The sequence below is a fragment of the Gallinula chloropus genome, assembly GCF_964237585.1.
Source record: "Gallinula chloropus genome assembly, chromosome: 36".
Lineage (NCBI taxonomy): Eukaryota > Metazoa > Chordata > Aves > Gruiformes > Rallidae > Gallinula > Gallinula chloropus.
Window position 1 is genome coordinate 514,008 of NC_140121.1, and position 18,367 is coordinate 532,374.

General features: G+C 68.3%; 1 protein-coding gene across 6 annotated transcripts in view; it reads left to right on the forward strand.

Moving 5' to 3' along the window:
• Window positions 1-18,367, forward strand: part of DNM2 (dynamin 2) — a 48,308-nt gene that overhangs the window by 24,102 nt on the left and 5,839 nt on the right. For 4 of the 6 annotated variants that reach the window (XM_084277813.1, XM_084277815.1, XM_084277816.1 and 1 more), the window contains 5 exons: window positions 1,649-1,700; window positions 7,355-7,468; window positions 11,282-11,391; window positions 12,700-12,811; window positions 17,380-17,544. In XM_084277813.1, the coding sequence (XP_084133939.1) occupies window positions 1,649-1,700; window positions 7,355-7,468; window positions 11,282-11,391; window positions 12,700-12,811; window positions 17,380-17,544 (553 nt within the window). The remainder of the gene's footprint in view (window positions 1-1,648; window positions 1,701-7,354; window positions 7,469-11,281; window positions 11,392-12,699; window positions 12,812-17,379; window positions 17,545-18,367) is intronic. The other 2 variants (XM_084277814.1, XM_084277817.1) reach the window with 1 other exon arrangement.

Sequence of the window (18,367 nt, forward strand, 5' to 3'; positions counted from 1 at the left end):
GGAGCTGGCTGGAGCCTGCGGGTTTAGGGAAGGAGCTGGGAGGAGCCAGGCAGGCAGGGAACCATCTCCCAAAATCCCCCTGGCTCGGAGGGATGGGGGCAGAGAACCCCTCTGTGCTTGTGAGCTGCTGCTCCCTGGGGCCTCCTGGCACCGTTCTAACTGTGTTCATGGATTTTATTCCCGCTCCTGACTAACGGTTCCGTCCCGCACCTCGCCCCGCGGCCCTTGGGTTGCTCAGGAGAGACAGGTAGCTTTCCCTCTGGTGCAGGTAGGCTCTTATCCACCCTGGGGCAGGGCAGGGGGGGCTGGGGGACACACTTTAGGAGGCTGCAGGTCTTTTTTTGGAGTCCAGTCCTTTCCAGTTCCTGGCTTCGGGGCGGTAGGGATGCGCCTGGGTTCATCCCCCCGCTCTGGCACCGGGAACCGCCGCGGCTCTGCTTGGGGTTTCCTCTCCTGCAAGTCCCAACCTCGCTGCTCCTCCTCCCCACAGCAGGGCTGGGGTGGCAATTCGGTGAGGATGGTAGGGAAGGAGGTGAAACCTGTCTGGTTTGTGGATAGTCCTGTCCCCCTTCCCCTGGGTCCTCTGTGGGTCCTGGGTGCTCATTCCTGGGCACACCTTGGGAAGGGGCTCCAGTCCTGTCCTCCTGTGGGTCCTGGGTGCTCGTTCCTGGGCACACCTTGGGAAGGGGCTCCAGTCCTGTCCCCCTTCCCTTGGTCCTGGGGGTCCTGGGTGCTGGTTCCTGGGCACACCTTGGGAAGGGGCTCCAGTCCTGTCCCCCTTCCCTTGGTCCTGGGGGTCCTGGGTGCTCATTCCTGGGCACACCTTGGGAAGGGGCTCCAGTCCTGTCCCCCTTCCCTTGGTCCTGGGGGTCCTGGGTGCTCGTTCCTGGGCACGCCTTGGGAAGGGGCTCCAGTCCTGTCCCCCTTCCCTTGGTCCTGGGGGTCCTGGGTGCTCATTCCTGGGCACACCTTGGGAAGGGGCTCCAGTCCTGTCCCCCTTCCCTCGGTCCTGGGGGTCCTGGGTGCTCGTTCCTGGGCACACCTTGGGAAGGGGCTCCAGTCCTGTCCCCCTTCCCCTGGGTCCTCTGTGGGTCCTGGGTGCTCGTTCCTGGGCACACCTTGGGAAGGGGCTCCAGTCCTGTCCCCCTTCCCTTGGTCCTGGGGGTCCTGGGTGCTCGTTCCTGGGCACGCCTTGGGAAGGGGCTCCAGTCCTGTCCCCCTTCCCTTGGTCCTGGGGGTCCTGGGTGCTCATTCCTGGGCACACCTTGGGAAGGGGCTCCAGTCCTGTCCCCCTTCCCTCGGTCCTGGGGGTCCTGGGTGCTCGTTCCTGGGCACACCTTGGGAAGGGGCTCCAGTCCTGTCCCCCTTCCCCTGGGTCCTCTGTGGGTCCTGGGTGCTCATTCCTGGGCACACCTTGGGAAGGGGCTCCTCTGGCTGTGCCGAGTTGGGATGTTCTTGGTTGGATTCCATGTGATGGGCTCCTCCTTCCTTTGGATTCGGCTCTTCCTTCCTTCTTCCTCCTTCCTTCCTTCTTCCTTCCAGCGCTGCGGGGTGGGAAGCGTGCCGCGGGCGCCGTCGCTTTGCTGTGCCACCCCCCCTCACCCCACCCCCTAAAGCTTCTCTTCTCCCCCCTCTCTCACCCTTGCAGTGCCCAGCAAAGGAACACCCAGACCAACAAGAAGAGAGCCATCCCCAACCAGGTACGGCTGCGGCTCCGCGCTCCCCCCTCTCTGCAGGATCCGCTCCGGCGCCCACCGCAGCGACGCGGCGCTGCGAGACGCGGCTCCGGATCGGGACTGGAGTTAATGATCCACCTGCTCCCCTCCTGAGGGATCCCTGACAGTGGGGTTGGGATGAGGGAGGGCAAAAGGGGACCCTGCTTTGGCTCGTGGAGTGTTTGTTCTGCAGGAGCTGCCCTAAATCAGTGGGGTTCAGGGTGAGCCAGGGGCTCCGACACGGGGCGGGGTGGAGCCTAAACTTCCCCTGGTCCTGATCCCCCGGTGGGTCCAGCCTGGCCCTCTGGGGTGGGGGTGGAGGGGGATGGGGACTGGGACGGGGAGTGCAGGGATGGGGATGGGGACTGGGATGGGGAGCGGAGGGACTGGGATGGGGAGCGCAGAGACGTCGTGGGGACTGGGATGGGGAGTGCAGGGATGGGGACTGGGATGGGGAGTGCAGGGATGGGGATGGGGACTGGGATGGGGAGTGCAGGGATGGGGATGGGGACTGGGATGGGGAGCGGAGGTACCAGGATGGGGACTGGGATGGGGAGTGCAGGGATGGGGATGGGGACTGGGATGGGGAGTGCAGGGATGGGGACCAGGATGGGGAGTGCAGGGATGGGGATGGGGACCAGGATGGGGAGTGCAGGGATGGGGATGGGGACTGGGATGGGGAGCTCAAGGATGGGGACCAGGATGGGGACAGGGATGGGGATGGGGACTGGGATGGGGAGCACAGGGCCTGGGATGGGTACAGGGATGGGGAGCACAGGGACTGGGATGGGGAGCATAGAGACTGGGATGGGGACTGGGATGGGGAGCACAGGGACTGGATGGGGACTGGGATGGGGAGCTCAGGGACTGGGGTGGGGACTGGACTGGGGAACGCAGGGACTGGGCTGAGGACAGAGGGAGCACAGAGACTGGATGGGGTCTGGGCTGGGGAGCACAGGGCCAGGGACGGGGAGCTCAGGGACTGGGCTGGGGAGCTCAGGGCCAGGGCTGGGGAGCTCAGGGACTGGGGTGGGAGCTCAGGGCCAGGGCTGGGGAGCTCAGGGACTGGCTGGGGAGCTCAGGGCCAGGGCTGGGGAGCTCAGGGACTGGGGTGGGAGCTCAGGGCCAGGGCTGGGGAGCTCAGGGACTGGCTGGGGAGCTCAGGGCCAGGGCTGGGGAGCTCAGGGCCTGGGCTGGGGAGCTCAGGGACTGCGCTGGGGAGCTCAGGGACTGGGATGGGGACAGGGACAGGGAGCACAGACTGGATGGGGCCTGGGCTGGGCAGCTCAGGGCCAGGGCTGGGGAGCTCAGGGACTGGCATGGGCAGCTCAGGGCCAGGGCTGGGGAGCTCAGGGACTGGCATGGGCAGCTCAGGGCCAGGGCTGGGGAGCTCAGGGACTGGCATGGGCAGCTCAGGGCCAGGGCTGGGGAGCTTGGGGTCAGGCCTGGGCAGCTCAGGGCCGTGCCCACAGCCCATCAGCCCATCAGCCCTCGCCCGGCCGTGCATGATGGGGAGGGGGGCTGGCCGTGCCCCCTCCCCTCCCGCCCTCCCCGCGGTGTTGGGGCTCGCAGTGCCCCTGCAGACAGTGCCTCTGGTTTGGAGAGGGTGTGATGAAGGATTAACACCGAGATGATAATTAATAGCATGTAACTCTTTTTCTCTTGCTGTTTCTCTGCTTCTTCCCCCACCGTTTTCGTGCTTCCTGCTCTCCTCCTCCCTCCCTCCCTCCCATCACTCTTACTTCTCTTCCCTCTCCTGTCTCCTCATCCTGCTTCCTCCCTCCCTCCCTCCCTCCCTCCCTTCCTTCCTTCCCCTCCCCTTCCCCAAACACCTTAATTTTGCACACCTAAAGGGTGAGATCCTGGTAAGTACCCAGAGAGCGGGGTAGTGCCGGTAGACGCCGGGCGGTGACGGACGCGGCCGTGCCAGAGAGCCCTTCCCAGCCCAACCCCAACCTGGCGCCTCTGGCTTCCCAGAATTGAGTATGCCAACTCCCTGAGGGGTGAGGTGGGGGGGCAACGGGGCTCTGGGGCTTTAACCTGGAGTCTGAGACTCACCCTGTCCCCTTGGGTCCCCGAAACGGGGCGGGGTGCTCGCTGCCCGTGCCGGGTTTGGCAACGGAGCCGCCGCGGTGGGACGTGGTGGCTGTTGAGTGGTGGCAGCTGCTTGTGGGGTTTAATTCTCCTCCCCCCCACCATGTTGCTTTTCTTGGGGTGTTTTTGTGGGGTCCTGACCTCACCCCAGCTGCTGGGGGGGGTTTCCTGGCGCTGAGAAGCCGTCGGCTCCCTCGGCTCCCAGATGTTGGCAGCGGGTGGAGGCTGATGTTGGGTGATGGGCAGCGGCTTCGTGCCTCATTCCTCAGCCAGGAGGGGGGTTTCTTCCCTCCCCTTGGGCATACTCACTTCTGGGGGGGCTGGGGGCGCCGGTTCCTCCCTACAGCCCTTTCCCCATCTGCCATTGAGCGATGCTGTTTTGGGGAGGGGGGGGTTTTAACCACCCCCCCCCTCCTCATCCCACTGGTGCTCTGGGAAAATGGAAGTGTCTGGGAGGGGGGCGATCTCCCAACCCCCACTTTGGGCTCTCCAGCTTCCTGGGCTGTGGCTCAGGCCCTTGTGTCAACACCCAATTAAGCCAGGGTGCTAATTAACCTCCTGAAGCTGGGAGATGGGCAGTGAGCTGGTGGATAATGTGGGGAGGGGGGTTCCCTGGAGATCCCCCCTCCCCCCTCTAATCAAGCCCCCAGCCCCATGGTTGCCCCCCACATCCCCAGCTCCAACCCAAGGGGGGGGTGGGTGGGTCTCATACCTGTTCCCCACCTCTTCAGCCACTTCCATTTTCCTTCTGTGCCACCCCAAAACCCGAGGGGGGTCCCCCCTGAGCCCCAGGGGTCCGACCCCCCCCCCTCCCCACCCTCCCACGCTCCCCTCTCTGCGCAGGGCCGCGCTGCCGCCGCCGCCGCCGCGGTGGTGCCGGGTGATGGGAAGGGGGAGGTCTGGCCATTGAGGATCCCAAACTCCCAGATGCTTCCCACCGGGAGCCGGCAGAGCTCCGGAGCCGCTCGGCAGCCGGAGCAGCGCCCTGGCCAGGCCCAAATCCAGCGGCATCGGGATCGGCCGGTCGGTCTGAAGGGAACTTTTCTCCTGGGCTCTGCTGTCCCTGCTCCCCTCTTCCTCCTCCTCCTCCTCCTCTCTTTGGGGTCCTGCCTGGAGCCAGCAGGGTCCCTCCCGGCTCTGCCCCACATTCCCCAGTCCCTCCGATCCCTTCCGGAACCTTCCCGGTGCTGCCAGAGCCCCCAGCCTGGCTGGCAGGACTTGAGTTGCTGCTGAACCTTTTCCCTTCATCTTCCCTGAGGCCCTGACCCTCTCCCTCAGCCTGGACCCTCTCCCTCAGCCCAAACTCTCTCCCTCAGCCTGGATCCTCTCAGCCCGGACCCTCTCCCCCAGCCCGGACCCTCTCCCCCAGCCCGGATCCTCTCCCCCAGCCTGGACCCTCTCCCTCATCCTGGATCCTCTCCCCCTAGCCCAGACCCTCTCCCCCAGCCTGGATCCTCTCAGCCCGGACCCTCTCCCCCAGCCCGGACCCTCTCCCCCAGCCCGGACCTTCTCCCTCAGCCCAGATCCTCTCTCTCAGCCCGGACCCTCTCCCCCACCTCAGACCCTCTCCCCCAGCCTGGACCCTCTCAGCCCGGACCCTCTCCCTCAGCCCGGATCCTCTCCCCCTTTCCCCCTTTCCCTCTCTCCCTCTCCCCTCTCCCCTCTCGGTTCCTTTCCGACCGGCCCGGCCTTGAACCCAGAGCCAGTTGTCAGACGGCTCATCAGAAGGTGAAATCTTCATCCCAGGCCTCCCTCCTCCCCCTCACCAGAGCAGTCTGTGTCGGGGTGGGGTTGTGGCTCGAGCCGCCGGCGCCCCGAGCTGTGTCTGTGCCTAAACCCCCTTCCCCCCCCCCCCAACCCCTGGGCTTGTCGTGGCTTCCACGCCGGCAACCAGCCGAGCAGCCGGGACCACCCCGAGCTCCATCCCTCCTCCCGACACAGCACAGCCGGTGCCAGATGGGTTCTGAGGGGCTCAACCCCCCGTGTTGGGGTCCCAGCCTTTCCCAGGGCTCGGCTGCTGGGAGCTGCCCCCCCGTAGAAGCCCTGACAAACTCATCACAGGTCTCGCTCGTGTCTAACACCCCCCCCCACCCCCCACCCCTCTGCCTCCCCGCTGTGGTCGTTCTCCCACCCATCCATGCTTTGGACTGACCCAGATCACCCACCCTGCCTGTGTCTTCCCCATGTTTGCCCCTTACTAACCTGTCTGGTGGTACTAACCCCCTCCCCAGCCCCCTCCCCAGCCCCCACCCCCCGGTGAAGCGCTTGGGGGTAGGTACAACAGCCATGGGGGCCTCCCGGGGGGCCACCGGCTTGTGGGATGCTGAGATGCTGGGTGTGGGGCAGCCCCCGTGATGTGGGGTGCTGGGAAGGATGCTGAATGGGGGTGGTTGGGGTGCTGGGCTCTCCCTCAATACGGTGCTCGCCGGGCGGCGCTCCGGTGCCGTCTTTGGCAGCGGTTGGTGTTGCTGTTCCCTCCTGCCCCAGGGAGGGCTGACCCTCTGGCTCCGGGTGTCCAGTGGGATGGGGTCAGGGATCCAGGGACCCTCAGTTCCCCCTTGTTCCATGGGGAGCGGGTGGTTGGCAGGGGGAGCAGCGCCCAGCGGCGCCACGCGGTGCTGCCTCTCCGGAGCGACGGAGGAACCCGCCGGAACCGAAATGCTCAGAAAAGCCCCAATCTGCCCCAAAAACCAGCAGCTGGAGTGGCTGGTCTGGTGTCCCAGTGCTGACTGGAGTGGCCAGACAGTGTCCTGACTCAGCCCAGCCCAGCCCTGCACCCTCTGTGCTCTACCCCAGAGCCGAATCCGGCTCCGGTGCCCATTCCTGGTGCTGCCGGTGGTCTGGCGAGGGCTACGGAGAGATGGTGGTTGGCTGTGGGCTCCCCCCACCCCCGGGGCTGATTTAGGGTAGGGACCCCTTGTCCTCGTGTGGCCAGACCCCCCCCTGCTGCTGCCGCACCGCCGGGCTTTGGCGCTGCCGCTTGGCGCTGCTGCCGCTCGTGTTGCACGTGAGCTCGGTCTGGCTGTGCCAGAACCTTCCGCCGCGGCTTGGGGGGGGGGGGGTGGGGGTGGGTTCAGCAGGGCTGGGAGGCTGCTTTGGGGCAGGGGGTGATGCTGCTTAGGAGGTGGGGGGGGGTCCCCACTTTGGATCCCTCGGTTTTAAGGGGCTTTGGGAGGCACCGGCACCAACTCAGCCCTGGGTGGAGAGCGGAACCCTCCTCCCTGGGAGCTCTGGAACCCTGAGGTGCACTGGGGGGTCCCTGTGGGATCCATCCCATGGGAAGCACCGGAGCTCTGGCTCTCTGCCTGACTCAGGTCTGGAGCTGGCTGTGCCCCACCTGGGGGTCTCCACGTTCCCCCACCAGGCTGCACCCTGGGGATGCTGCCAGCTTTACCCAGCGTGGGGGCTGCTGGGGGTCTGGCTGGGGGTTGTCCTTCAGGGGGGCTCTTCCTTCCCCCCCTGGGGAGCTGCCCTGTAACCTCTTCTCCTTCCTCCCCACCCACCCCCCTCCCTGCCGCCCCCCTCCCCGGCTCCTGTGCCCGCAGGTGATCCGCAGGGGCTGGCTGACCATCAACAACATCAGCATCATGAAGGGCGGCTCCAAGGAGTACTGGTTCGTGCTGACAGCCGAGTCCCTCTCCTGGTACAAGGATGAGGAGGTAGGGGAGAGCGTGGGGGGGTTGTTTTTTGGGGGGGGGAGGCTCTGGGATTGATGGGGTTCACCCCAGAAGCTCCTCAGGGTTGGGGTTAACACCCAGGCTTAACGAGCATCATCCTGCTTTTTGGGGAAGGTTCTGTTGCCTGTTGGGGCAACAGCTCTGAGAAGGGTGGGGAGGGGGCACCTTTTGGGGCACCTTTTACCTCCCCACTCCCCAGATCCCCCCCACACACACACTCCCAGGGTGGCTCCTGGGTTAACCGTCCCGGCACGGTGATGCCCGTGATGGGCAGAGGCACCGGCTCCGTTCTGGCCCCAGGGAGAGGAGAACCCTGGGCACTGAGCAGGCTTTAGGTGTGGGGGGTCGTGGTCTTTGGCACCTGGGGGGTCATCATCCCCTGTGCCCCCCACCCACCCCCCACCCCTCCTCGGTGGGTCCTTGTGCCGCGCCGGCACCGTGTGTCACCCCAGAGCCGCGTCCGGTGCCGACGGGGTTAATGTCACCCGTGGGGTGGGGGTGGGAAGGGGCCTGATGCTGGAGGGGAAGGGGAGATGGGGTGGGGGTGGGAAGGGGCCTGATGCTGGAGGGGAAGGGGAGATGGGGTGGGGTGGGAAGGAGCCTGATGCTGGAGGGGAGAGGGAGATGGGGTGGGGGTGGGAAGGGGCCTGATGCTGGAGGGGAGAGGGAGATGGGGTGGGGGAGGGAAGGGGCCTGATGCTGGAGGGGAGAGGGAGATGGGGTGGGGGTGGGAAGGGGCCTGATGCTGGAGGGGAGAGGGAGATGGGGTGGGGGTGGGAAGGGGCTTGATGCTGGAGGGGAGAGGGAGATGGGGTGGGGGTGGGAAGGGGCCTGATGCTGGAGGGGAGAGGGAGATGGGGTGGGGGTGGGAAGGGGCCTGATGCTGGAGGGGAGAGGGAGATGGGGTGGGGGTGGGAAGGGGCCTGATGCTGGAGGGGAGAGGGAGATGGGGTGGGGGTGGGAAGGGGCCTGATGCTGGAGGGGAGAGGGAGGTGGGGTGGGGGTGGGAAGGGGCCTGATGCTGGAGGGGAAGGGGAGATGGGGTGGGGGTGGGAAGGGGCCTGATGCTGGAGGGGAGAGGGAGATGGGGTGGGGGTGGGAACCTGGGGACCCCCCCCCCCCAGGCAGGACCCACCCGGGACAGGCAGGAGGTTGTGGGGGTTGTTTTTGGGGGGGGGCATCACACCATCCTGTGCCCATTGTGTGTCCAGACACCCCCACCCCCTCCTACCCCCCCCCCCCCATCCAGAGCTGCCCCATGAGTGTGGGGTGACCAGGGCACAGAGGGAAGGACCCCAAACCTCAGCACCCCACATCTGGGGGGCGTTTTGGGGACCCCCCCCCACACGAGGGGTCGGTGCAGCCAGAGGTGGAGGAGCCATCAACACAACTTTTATTTCCTGGGATTTCCACCAGCTCCTTTGTTCCTCATCCCAAGACCACCCCCCCCCCCAACCTTCCCACTGCCCCCCACCCCAAATCTGCCTCCTGAGAGGGCAGGAAGCGGGTTGGGCTGGTGACCCCCCCCACCCAGCCCCGGCACCCCGCCCCCTGCCCCGGGTGCTCCCCTGGTTTCCTGTGTAGAGGCCTCTCAGGGGGGTGGGGAAGGGTTTGAGGGGGGGGTCTTGGGGGAGGGGGGGGGCTGTCTGGCCCCTCCGTGGCGGGTAATGAGAACCAGCCGCCCAGGGATGAATGAGGCTTCTGTGTTCTGTGAGCCCAGCTCTCCCTGACCCCCCCCCCAAAACCCCCTCCCCAAACCACAACCAGAGCACCACGAGCTGCTGCACCAGCACCCCACAGTTCAGAGGGGGGGGGGGCAGGTTGGGGAGGGGTGTACAACACCCTGCTAACGAGTTGGCCCGTGCTCAACTCTTGGCTGTAGCACCACAACAACCCCAAACCCTGAACCCACAACCCCAAAGACTGTTCCCCAAACCCAAAACCCCCCCCTCCACGTGTCCCCCCCCCTCCTTACCTGTGTGCCACGGGGTGCTGCTCGGCCAAACCCGCTCTAACCAATGTGCAGACTACTGTACAACTGGGAACCCTCCTGAACAGGTAGTCTGAACACTGGGCAGGCTGGGCTGGAGTCTCCTCTTCCCAGGGCGCTCTGGCTGCCTTCTCCCCCCTCCTGCTTGACTTTTGGGGAGGTGGGGGGTCTGTTGTTGTTGTTGTTGTCGGCTGGAGGGGGGATAGGGGGGTGTTTGGGGTTTGGGAAGGGGTTGGTTTGGAAGGAGAGAAGCCCTCTGGGTGAGAGGAAGCGGCTTTGTCTCTCCTCTGACGTGGCAAAGTCCCTCTCGCAACCCAATCCCGCCTGGAAAACCCTCTGGGTTTGTCAGGAAACCAGGAGGAGGAGGAGGAGGAGGAGGAGGAGGAGGGGGTTGGGGTGGGTGTGTGGGGGGAAGGCTTTGGGTTCGTGGCCTCGCTGCAAAGGGGAACGGCACTTTGTGGGCCTGTGTGCAGCAGCTGGGGCTGGAGCTGGGGCTGAGCTGGGATTGAGCTGGAGCTGGGACTGGAGCTGGGGCTGAGCTGCAGCTGGAGATGGGCTGGGGCTGGAGCTGGAGCTGGGGCTGAGCTGGAGCTGGGGCTGAGCTGGGGCTGAGCTGGGGCTGGGGTTGAGCTGGGGCTGAGCTGGGGCGGGAGCTGGGGCTGAGCTGGAGCTGGGGCTGAGCTGGAGCTGGGGCTGGAGCTGGGGCTGAGGCTGGGGCTGAGCTGGAGCTGGGGCTGAGCTGGGGCTGGGGCTGAGCTGGGGCTGGGGCTGGGGTTGAGCTGGAGCTGGGGCTGAGCTGGGGCTGAGCTGGGGCTGGGGCTGAGCTGTAGCTGGGGCTGGAGCTGGGGCTGAGCTGGAGCTGGGGCTGAGCTGGAGCTGGGGTTGAGCTGTAGCTGGGGCTGAGCTGGAGCTGGGGCTGGGGCTGGAGCTGGAGCTGGGGCTGGAGCTGGGGCTGGGGCTGAGCTGGGGCTGGGGCTGAGCTGGAGCTGGGGCTGAGCTGGAGCTGGGGCTGGGGCTGGAGCTGGAGCTGGGGCTGGAGCTGGGGCTGGGGCTGAGCTGGAGCTGGGGCTGAGCTGGAGCTGGGGCTGAGCTGGAGCTGGGGCTGAGCTGGGGCTGGGGCTGAGCTGGAGCTGGGGCTGAGCTGGAGCTGGGGTTGAGCTGGAGCTGGGGCTGAGCTGGGGCTGGGGCTGGGGCAGCTCTAAACAGTTCCAGATGTGGCGCGTTCGGCGGCCCCTCGCGCGGCTGCAGCCGGCGTCGCGCCCGGCAGCCAGGCCCCGGCTCCCACCAGCCATCCCGTCCCATCCCATCCCATCCCATCCCATCCCATCCCATCCCATCCCATCCCATCCCATCCCATCCCATGCGGTGGGCTCCGGGGTGAGCCTCAGTGGAGCCATCCCTGTCCTGTGCTGGGGTCTCACCCGGGTGGGGGTCCCACCCAGCTGAGGGTCTCACCCAGCTCAGGGTCCCACCCGGCTCAGGGTCCCACCCAGCTCGGGGTCTCACCCAGCTGAGGGTCTCACCCATCTTGGGGTCTCACCCAGCTGAAGGTCTCACCCAGCTGGGGGTCTCACATGGCTCAGGGTCCCACCCAGCTTGGGGTCTCAGCCAGCTGAGGGTCTCACCTGGCTCAGGGTCTCACCCAGCTCGGGGTCTCACCCAGCTCGGGGTCTCAGCTGGCTCAGGGTCCCACCCAGCTCAGGGTCCCACCCAGCTGAGGGTCTCACCCGCCTCGGGGTCCCGGCTGGCCCGGGCTCCCACCCGCCCTCACCCCTCCGTCCCTCGCTCTGTCCCCCCCTGTGCAGGAGAAGGAGAAGAAGTACATGCTGCCCTTGGATAACCTGAAGATCAGGGACGTGGAGAAGGGCTTCATGTCCACCAAGCACGTCTTCGCCATCTTCAACACCGAGCAGAGGTGAGGGGGGAGCCCCTCAGCTCTGGGGATCCCACACTGGGGGTGTCCAGGGGCCTCCCGAGCCCCCCGGCGCTGGGGATCCCACACTGGGGGTGTCCGGGGGCCTCCCGAGCCCCCCGGCTCTGGGGATCCCACACTGGGGGTGTCTGGGGGCCTCCCGAGCCCCCCAGCGCTGGGGATCCCACACTGGGGGTGTCTGGGGGCCTCCCGAGCCCCCCGGCGCTGGGGATCCCATACTGGGGGTGTCTGGGAGCCTCCCGAGCCCCCCAGCTCTGGGAATCCCACACTGGGGGTGTCTGGGGGCTTCCCAAGCCCCCCGGCGCTGGGGATCCCACATTGGGGGTGTCGGGGGCTTCCCAAGCCCCCCAGCTCTGGGGATCCCACACTGGGGGTGTCTGGGGGCTTCCCAAGCCCCCCAGCTCTGGGGATCCCACACTGGGAGTGTCTGGGGGCTTCCCAAGCCCCCCAGCTCTGGGGATCCCACACCAGGGATGTCCAGGGGCCTCCCGAGCCCCCCGGCTCTGGGGATCCCACACCGGGGGTGTCTGGGGGCTTCCCAAGCCCCCCGGCGCTGGGGGTCCCACACTGGGGGTGTCCAGGGGCCTCCCGAGCCCCCCAGCTCTGGGGATCCCGCACTGGGGGTGTCTGGGGGCTTCCCAAGCCCCCCAGCTCTGGGGATCCCACACTGGGGGTGTCTGGGGGCTTCCCAAGCCCCCCAGCTCTGGGCATCCCACACTGGGGGTGTCTGGGGGCTTCCCGAGCCCCCCAGCTCTGGGGATCCCACACTGGGAGTGTCTGGGGGCTTCCCAAGCCCCCCAGCTCTGGGCATCCCACACTGGGGGTGTCTGGGGGCTTCCCAAGCCCCCCAGCTCTGGGGATCCCACACTGGGGGTGTCCAGGGGCCTCCCGAGCCCCCCCAGCTCTGGGGATCCCACACTGGGGGTGTCTGGGGGCTTCCCAAGCCCCCCAGCTCTGGGGATCCCACACCAGGCTCCGGGCAGCACCAGATCTGCTCCGTGGCAGAGGAGCTGATGGGTTTGCCCCTCCCTTGGTGGGTGCTGGTCCAAACCCACCCTGTGCATCCACCTTTCCCCCCACCCCCCTCCCCAAAATGTTGGTGGGGGGGGGGCGATGTGATGGATGGGAAGCACTGGGGGGGGGTTCTCCAGGGAAAAGCAGCAGCTCCCTGATGTTCCCCTCCCCACCCTGAGGGGGATTCCAGGCATCCTCAGGCTCCTGGTGTGGGGGGCTGGGGGGGGGTCTCCCCTGTGTTCTCCCTTCTCCATCTGCTGTCCCCCCCCTCCCCAGGAACGTGTACAAGGACCTGCGGCAGATCGAGCTGGCCTGTGACTCCCAGGAGGACGTGGACAGCTGGAAGGCGTCGTTCCTCCGCGCCGGAGTCTACCCGGAGAAGGACCAAGTAAACAGCCCCCAGAGAGGGGCTGCTGCCCAGGAGCAGCCCAGGAGCAGCCTGGGGGGGGGGCTGCTGCCCAGGAGCAGCCTGGGGCAGGGGGGCTGATGCCCAGGAGCAGCCTGGGGGGGAGGCTGCTGCCCAGGAGCAGCCCAGGAGCAGCCTGGGGTGGGGGGGCTGCTGCCCAGGAGCAGCCCAGGAGCAGCCTGGGGTGGGGGGGCTGCTGCCCAGGAGCAGCCTTGGGGGGGGGGCTGCTGCCCAGGAGCAGCCTGGCAGAGGGGCTGCTGCTCAGGAGCAGCCTGGGGGGGGGCTGATGCCCAGGAGCAGCCTGGGGGGGGCTGCTGCCCAGGAGCAGCCTGGGGGGGGGGGCTGCTGCCCAGGAGCAGCCTGGGGGGGGGGGGGCTGCTGCCCAGGAGCAGCCTGGGGGGGGGGGGGCTGCTGCCCAGGAGCAGCCTGGGGGGGGGCTGCTGCCCAGGAGCAGCCTGGGGGGGGGGCTGCTGCCCAGGAGCAGCCTGGGGGGGGGGCTGCTGCCCAGGAGCAGCCCAGGAGCAGCCTGGGGTGGGGGGGCTGCTGCCCAGGAGCAGCCTTGGGGGGGGGCTGCTGCCCAGGAGCAGCCTGGGGCGGGGGCTGCTGCCCAGGAGCAGCCTGGGGGGGGGGCTGCTGCCCAGGAGCAGCCCAGGAGCAGCCTGGGGTGGGGGGGCTGCTGCCCAGGAGCAGCCTTGGGGGGGGGGCTGCTGCCCAGGAGCAGCCTGGCAGAGGGGCTGCTGCTCAGGAGCAGCCTGGGGGGGGGCTGATGCCCAGGAGCAGCCTGGGGGGGGCTGCTGCCCAGGAGCAGCCTGGGGGGGGGGGCTGCTGCCCAGGAGCAGCCTGGGGGGGGGCTGCTGCCCAGGAGCAGCCTGGGGGTGGGGGCTGCTGCCCAGGAGCAGCCTGGGGGGGGGGCTGCTGCCCAGGAGCAGCCCAGGAGCAGCCTAGGGCGGGGGCTGCTGCCCAGGAGCAGCCCAGGAGCAGCCTGGGGTGGGGGGGCTGCTGCCCAGGAGCAGCCCAGGAGCAGCCTGGGGTGGGGGGGCTGCTGCCCAGGAGCAGCCTTGGGGGGGGGGCTGATGCCCAGGAGCAGCCTGGGGGGGGGGCTGCTGCCCAGGAGCAGCCTGGGGGGGGGCTGCTGCCCAGGAGCAGCCTGGGGGGGGGGCTGCTGCCCAGGAGCAGCCCAGGAGCAGCCTAGGGCGGGGGCTGCTGCCCAGGAGCAGCCCAGGAGCAGCCTGGGGTGGGGGGGCTGCTGCCCAGGAGCAGCCTGGGGGGGGGGCTGCTGCCCAGGAGCAGCCCAGGAGCAGCCTGGGGGGGTGGGGCTGCTGCCCAGGAGCAGCCTTGAGGGGGGGGGGCTGCTGCCCAGGAGCAGCCTGGGGGGGGGGGGCTGCTGCCCAGGAGCAGCCTGGCTGGGGGGCTGCTGCCCAGGAGCAGCCTGGGGGGGGGGGGCTGCTGCCCAGGAGCAGCCTGGCTGGGGGGCTGCTGCCCAGGAGCAGCCTGGGGGGGGCTGATGCCGAGGAGCAGCCTGGGGGGGGGGGGCTGCTGCCCAGGAGCAGCCTGGCAGAGGGGCTGCTGCTCAGGAGCAGCCTGGGGGGGGCTGCTGCCCAGGAGCAGCCTGGCTGGGGGGCTGCTGCCCAGGAGCAGCCTGGAGGGGGGAGGCTGCTGCCCAGGAGCAGCCTGGGGGGGGGCTGCTGCCCAGGAGCAGCCTGGGGGGGGCTGCTGCCCAGGAGCAGCCTGGGGTGGGGGCTGATGCTTAGGAGCAGCCTGGGGGGGGGCTGCTGCCCAGGAGCAGCCTGGGGTGGGGGCTGATGCCCAGGAGCAGCCTTGGGGGGGGGGGGCTGCTGCCCAGGAGCAGCCTGGGGGGGCTGCTGCCCAGGAGCAGCCTGGGGCAGGGGGGCTGCTGCCCAGGAGCAGCCTGGGGGGGGGCTGATGCTCAGGAGCAGCCTGGGGCTGGGGCTGCTGCCCAGGAGCAGCCTGGGGGGGGGGCTGCTGCCCAGGAGCAGCCCAGGAGCAGCCTGGGGGGGGCTGCTGCCCAGGAGCAGCCTTGGGGGCGGGGCTGCTGCCCAGGAGCAGCCTGGGGTGGGGGCTGATGCTTAGGAGCAGCCTGGGGGGGGGGCTGATGCTCAGGAGCAGCCTGGGGGGGGGGCTGCTGCCCAGGAGCAGCCTGGGGGGGGGGGGCTGCTGCCCAGGAGCAGCCTGGCTGGGGGGCTGCTGCCCAGGAGCAGCCTGGGGGGGGCTGATGCCGAGGAGCAGCCTGGGGGGGGGGGCTGCTGCTCAGGAGCAGCCTGGGGGGGGGGGGCTGCTGCCCAGGAGCAGCCTGGGAGGGGGGGGGGGTGCTGCCCAGGAGCAGCCTGGGGGGGGGGGGCTGCTGCTCAGGAGCAGCCTGGGGGGGGGGGGGCTGCCCAGGAGCAGCCTTGGGGGGGGGGGCTGCTGCCCAGGAGCAGCCTGGCTGGGGGGCTGCTGCCCAGGAGCAGCCTTGGGGGGGGGGGCTGCTGCCCAGGAGCAGCCTGGGGGGGGGCTGCTGCCCAGGAGCAGCCTTGGGGGGGGGGCTGCTGCCCAGGAGCAGCCTGGGGGGGGGGGCTGCTGCTCAGGAGCAGCCCAGGAGCAGCCTGGGGGGGGGCTGATGCCAGGAGCAGCCTGGCAAGGGGGCTGCTGCCCAGGAGCAGCCTGGGGGGGGGCTGCTGCCCAGGAGCAGCCTGGGGGGGGGGCTGCTACCCAGGAGCAGCCTGGGGCAGGGGGGCTGCTGCCCAGGAGCAGCCTGGGGGGGGGGGCTGCTGCCCAGGAGCAGCCTTGGGGGGGGGGCTGATGCTTAGGAGCAGCCTGGGGGGGGGGCTGCTGCCCTGGAGCAGCCTGGGCGGGGGGCTGCTGCCCAGGAGCAGCCCAGGAGCAGCCTGGGGGGGGGGGCTGCTGCCCAGGAGCAGCCGGGGGGGGGGGCTGATGCCCAGGAGCAGCCTGGGGGGGGCTGCTGCCCAGGAGCAGCCTTGGGGGGGGGGCTGCTGCCCAGGAGCAGCCTGGCAGAGGGGCTGCTGCTCAGGAGCAGCCTGGGGGGGGCTGCTGCCCAGGAGCAGCCTGGCTGGGGGGCTGCTGCCCAGGAGCAGCCTGGAGGGGGGAGGCTGCTGCCCAGGAGCAGCCTCGGGGGGGGCTGCTGCCCAGGAGCAGCCTGGGGGGGGCTGCTGCCCAGGAGCAGCCTGGGGTGGGGGCTGATGCTTAGGAGCAGCCTGGGGGGGGGCTGCTGCCCAGGAGCAGCCTGGGGTGGGGGCTGCTGCCCAGGAGCAGCCTGGGGGGGCTGCTGCCCAGGAGCAGCCTGGGGCAGGGGGGCTGCTGCCCAGGAGCAGCCTGGGGTGGGGGCTGATGCTTAGGAGCAGCCTGGGGGGGGGCTGATGCTCAGGAGCAGCCTGGGGCTGGGGCTGCTGCCCAGGAGCAGCCTGGGGGGAGGCTACTCGAGGTTTAGGAACTCCTGGCTTGGGTCCTGCTGGCTCCCAGGAGGGTTTGGGATCCCCTTGGGAAACCCCCGTGGTGTGGGAGGAGAGGATGAGATGTGATATCACAGCGTTGGTGCTGCTGGTTGATGGAGCTCGGTGATCCAGGCTGGGAAATCAACTCCTCTCTCTTAAATCAGCCACCCCAAACCCCCCCCAAAACCCCCCATGTGGGATGGAAACAGGCAGCAGGGCCAGGGAAGAGGCGCAGAGTGGAGAGGGGGTTTCAGCCCCGTTCCATCAGCTCCTGCTGGGAACTCGTGCCTCAGTTTCCACCTACAGCCCCCTGCCAGGGTGCAGAGAGGGGGGTGAGGGTCCCTTCAGCCAGGGGACAGGAGATGGGACGAGGGGCAATGGGCTTGAGCTGCCCCAGGGCAGGGGCAGAGCAGATGGGAGGGGAAAGTTCTTCCCTGGGAGAGTTGTGGGGATGGGGAACAGGGGGCTGGAGCAGGGTCAGGGCTGGAACAGGGGCCTGGAGCAGGGTCAGGGCCTGGAATGGTCCTGGAACAGGGGCCTGGAGCAGGGTCAGGGCTGGAACAGGGGTTTGGAGCAGGGTCAGGGCCTGGAATGGTCCTGGAACAGGGGCCTGGAGCAGGGTCAGGGCTGGAACAGGGGCCTGGAGCAGGATCAGGGCCTGGAATGGTCCTGGAACAGGGGTTTGGAGCAGGGTCAGGGTCTGGAATGGTTCTGGAACAGGGGTCTGGAGCAGGGTCAGGGTCTGGAATGGGGCTGGAATGGGCCTGGAGCAGAGTCAGGGTCTGGAATGGTCCTGGAACGGGCCTGGAGCAGGGTCAGGGTCTGGAACAGGGGTCTGGAGCAGGGTCAGGGTCTGGAATGGGCCTGGAACAGGGGCCTGGAGGAGGATCAGGGCCTGGAATGGACCTGGAACAGGGGCCTGGAGCAGGGTCAGGGCCTGGCACAGTCTACCCAGGGAGGGTGCCGAGTCCCCACCCCTGTGTGCATTCACCACCCAGGGAGATGAGGTGCTGAGGGACGGGGGTTCAGCACAGGATGGGGACAGTCCCAGGTCTTTCCCACCCCTCTGACTCTTGTGACCCCCCCCCTGTCCCCGAGCAGACGGAGAGCGAGGACGGCGCCCAGGAAAACACCTTCTCCATGGACCCGCAGCTGGAGCGGCAGGTGGAGACCATCCGCAACCTGGTGGACTCCTACGTGGGCATCATCAACAAATCCATCCGGGACCTCATGCCAAAGACCATCATGCACCTCATGATCAACAACGTGAGTGCCGCGCGCGCCCACCGGCAGCCGGCGCCTTCCCGGCGCTTCCCGGCACTTCCCGGTGCTTCCCGGTGCTTCCCGGGGCCGGCGCCGGCTCCCAGCACCAACTGGTGGGCTCCTGGGATCCTCTGGTTGGGGGTTGTTCCACACACCGTGGTGCTGGTGCTGCTCAGCAGCAGCTTTGCCGTGGTTTGGAGTGGTGGTGGTGGGTTCTGGTGGATGCTGGACCGTTTGGCATCGCTCCTCTGGGTCCTGCTGAGTCCCAGGAGGGTTTGGGAATCCCTTGGGATCCCCTGGGAAAGCTCCTGGGGGAGCTGGGAGAGGTTTCCCCACATCCCACAGCTTGGGTCCTGCTGTGTCCCAAGAATCCCCTGGAAAAGCTCCTGTGGGAGCTGGGAGAGGTTTCCCCACATCCCACAGCTTGGGTCCTGCTGTGTCCCAAGAATCCCCTGGAAAAGCTCCTGTGGGAGCTGGGAGAGGTTTCCCCACATCCCACAGCTTCACATCCTCTATCTCCATCCTGCTCTGCTTGGGGAGCTCCTGGCTTGGGTCCTGCTGTGTCCCAGGAGGGTTTGGGAATCCCTTGGGAAAGCTCCTCTGGGAGCTGGGAGAGGTTTCCCCCACATCCCACACCTTGGGTCCTGCTGTGTCTCAAGAATCTCCTGGGAAAGCTCCTGTGGGAGCTGGGAGAGGTTTCCCCCTCATCCCACACCTTGGGTCCTGCTGTGTCCCAGGAGGGTTTGGGAATCCCCTGGGAAAGCTCCTGGGGGAGCTGGGAGAGGTTTCCCCCTCATCCCACACCTTGGGTCCTGCTGTGTCCCAG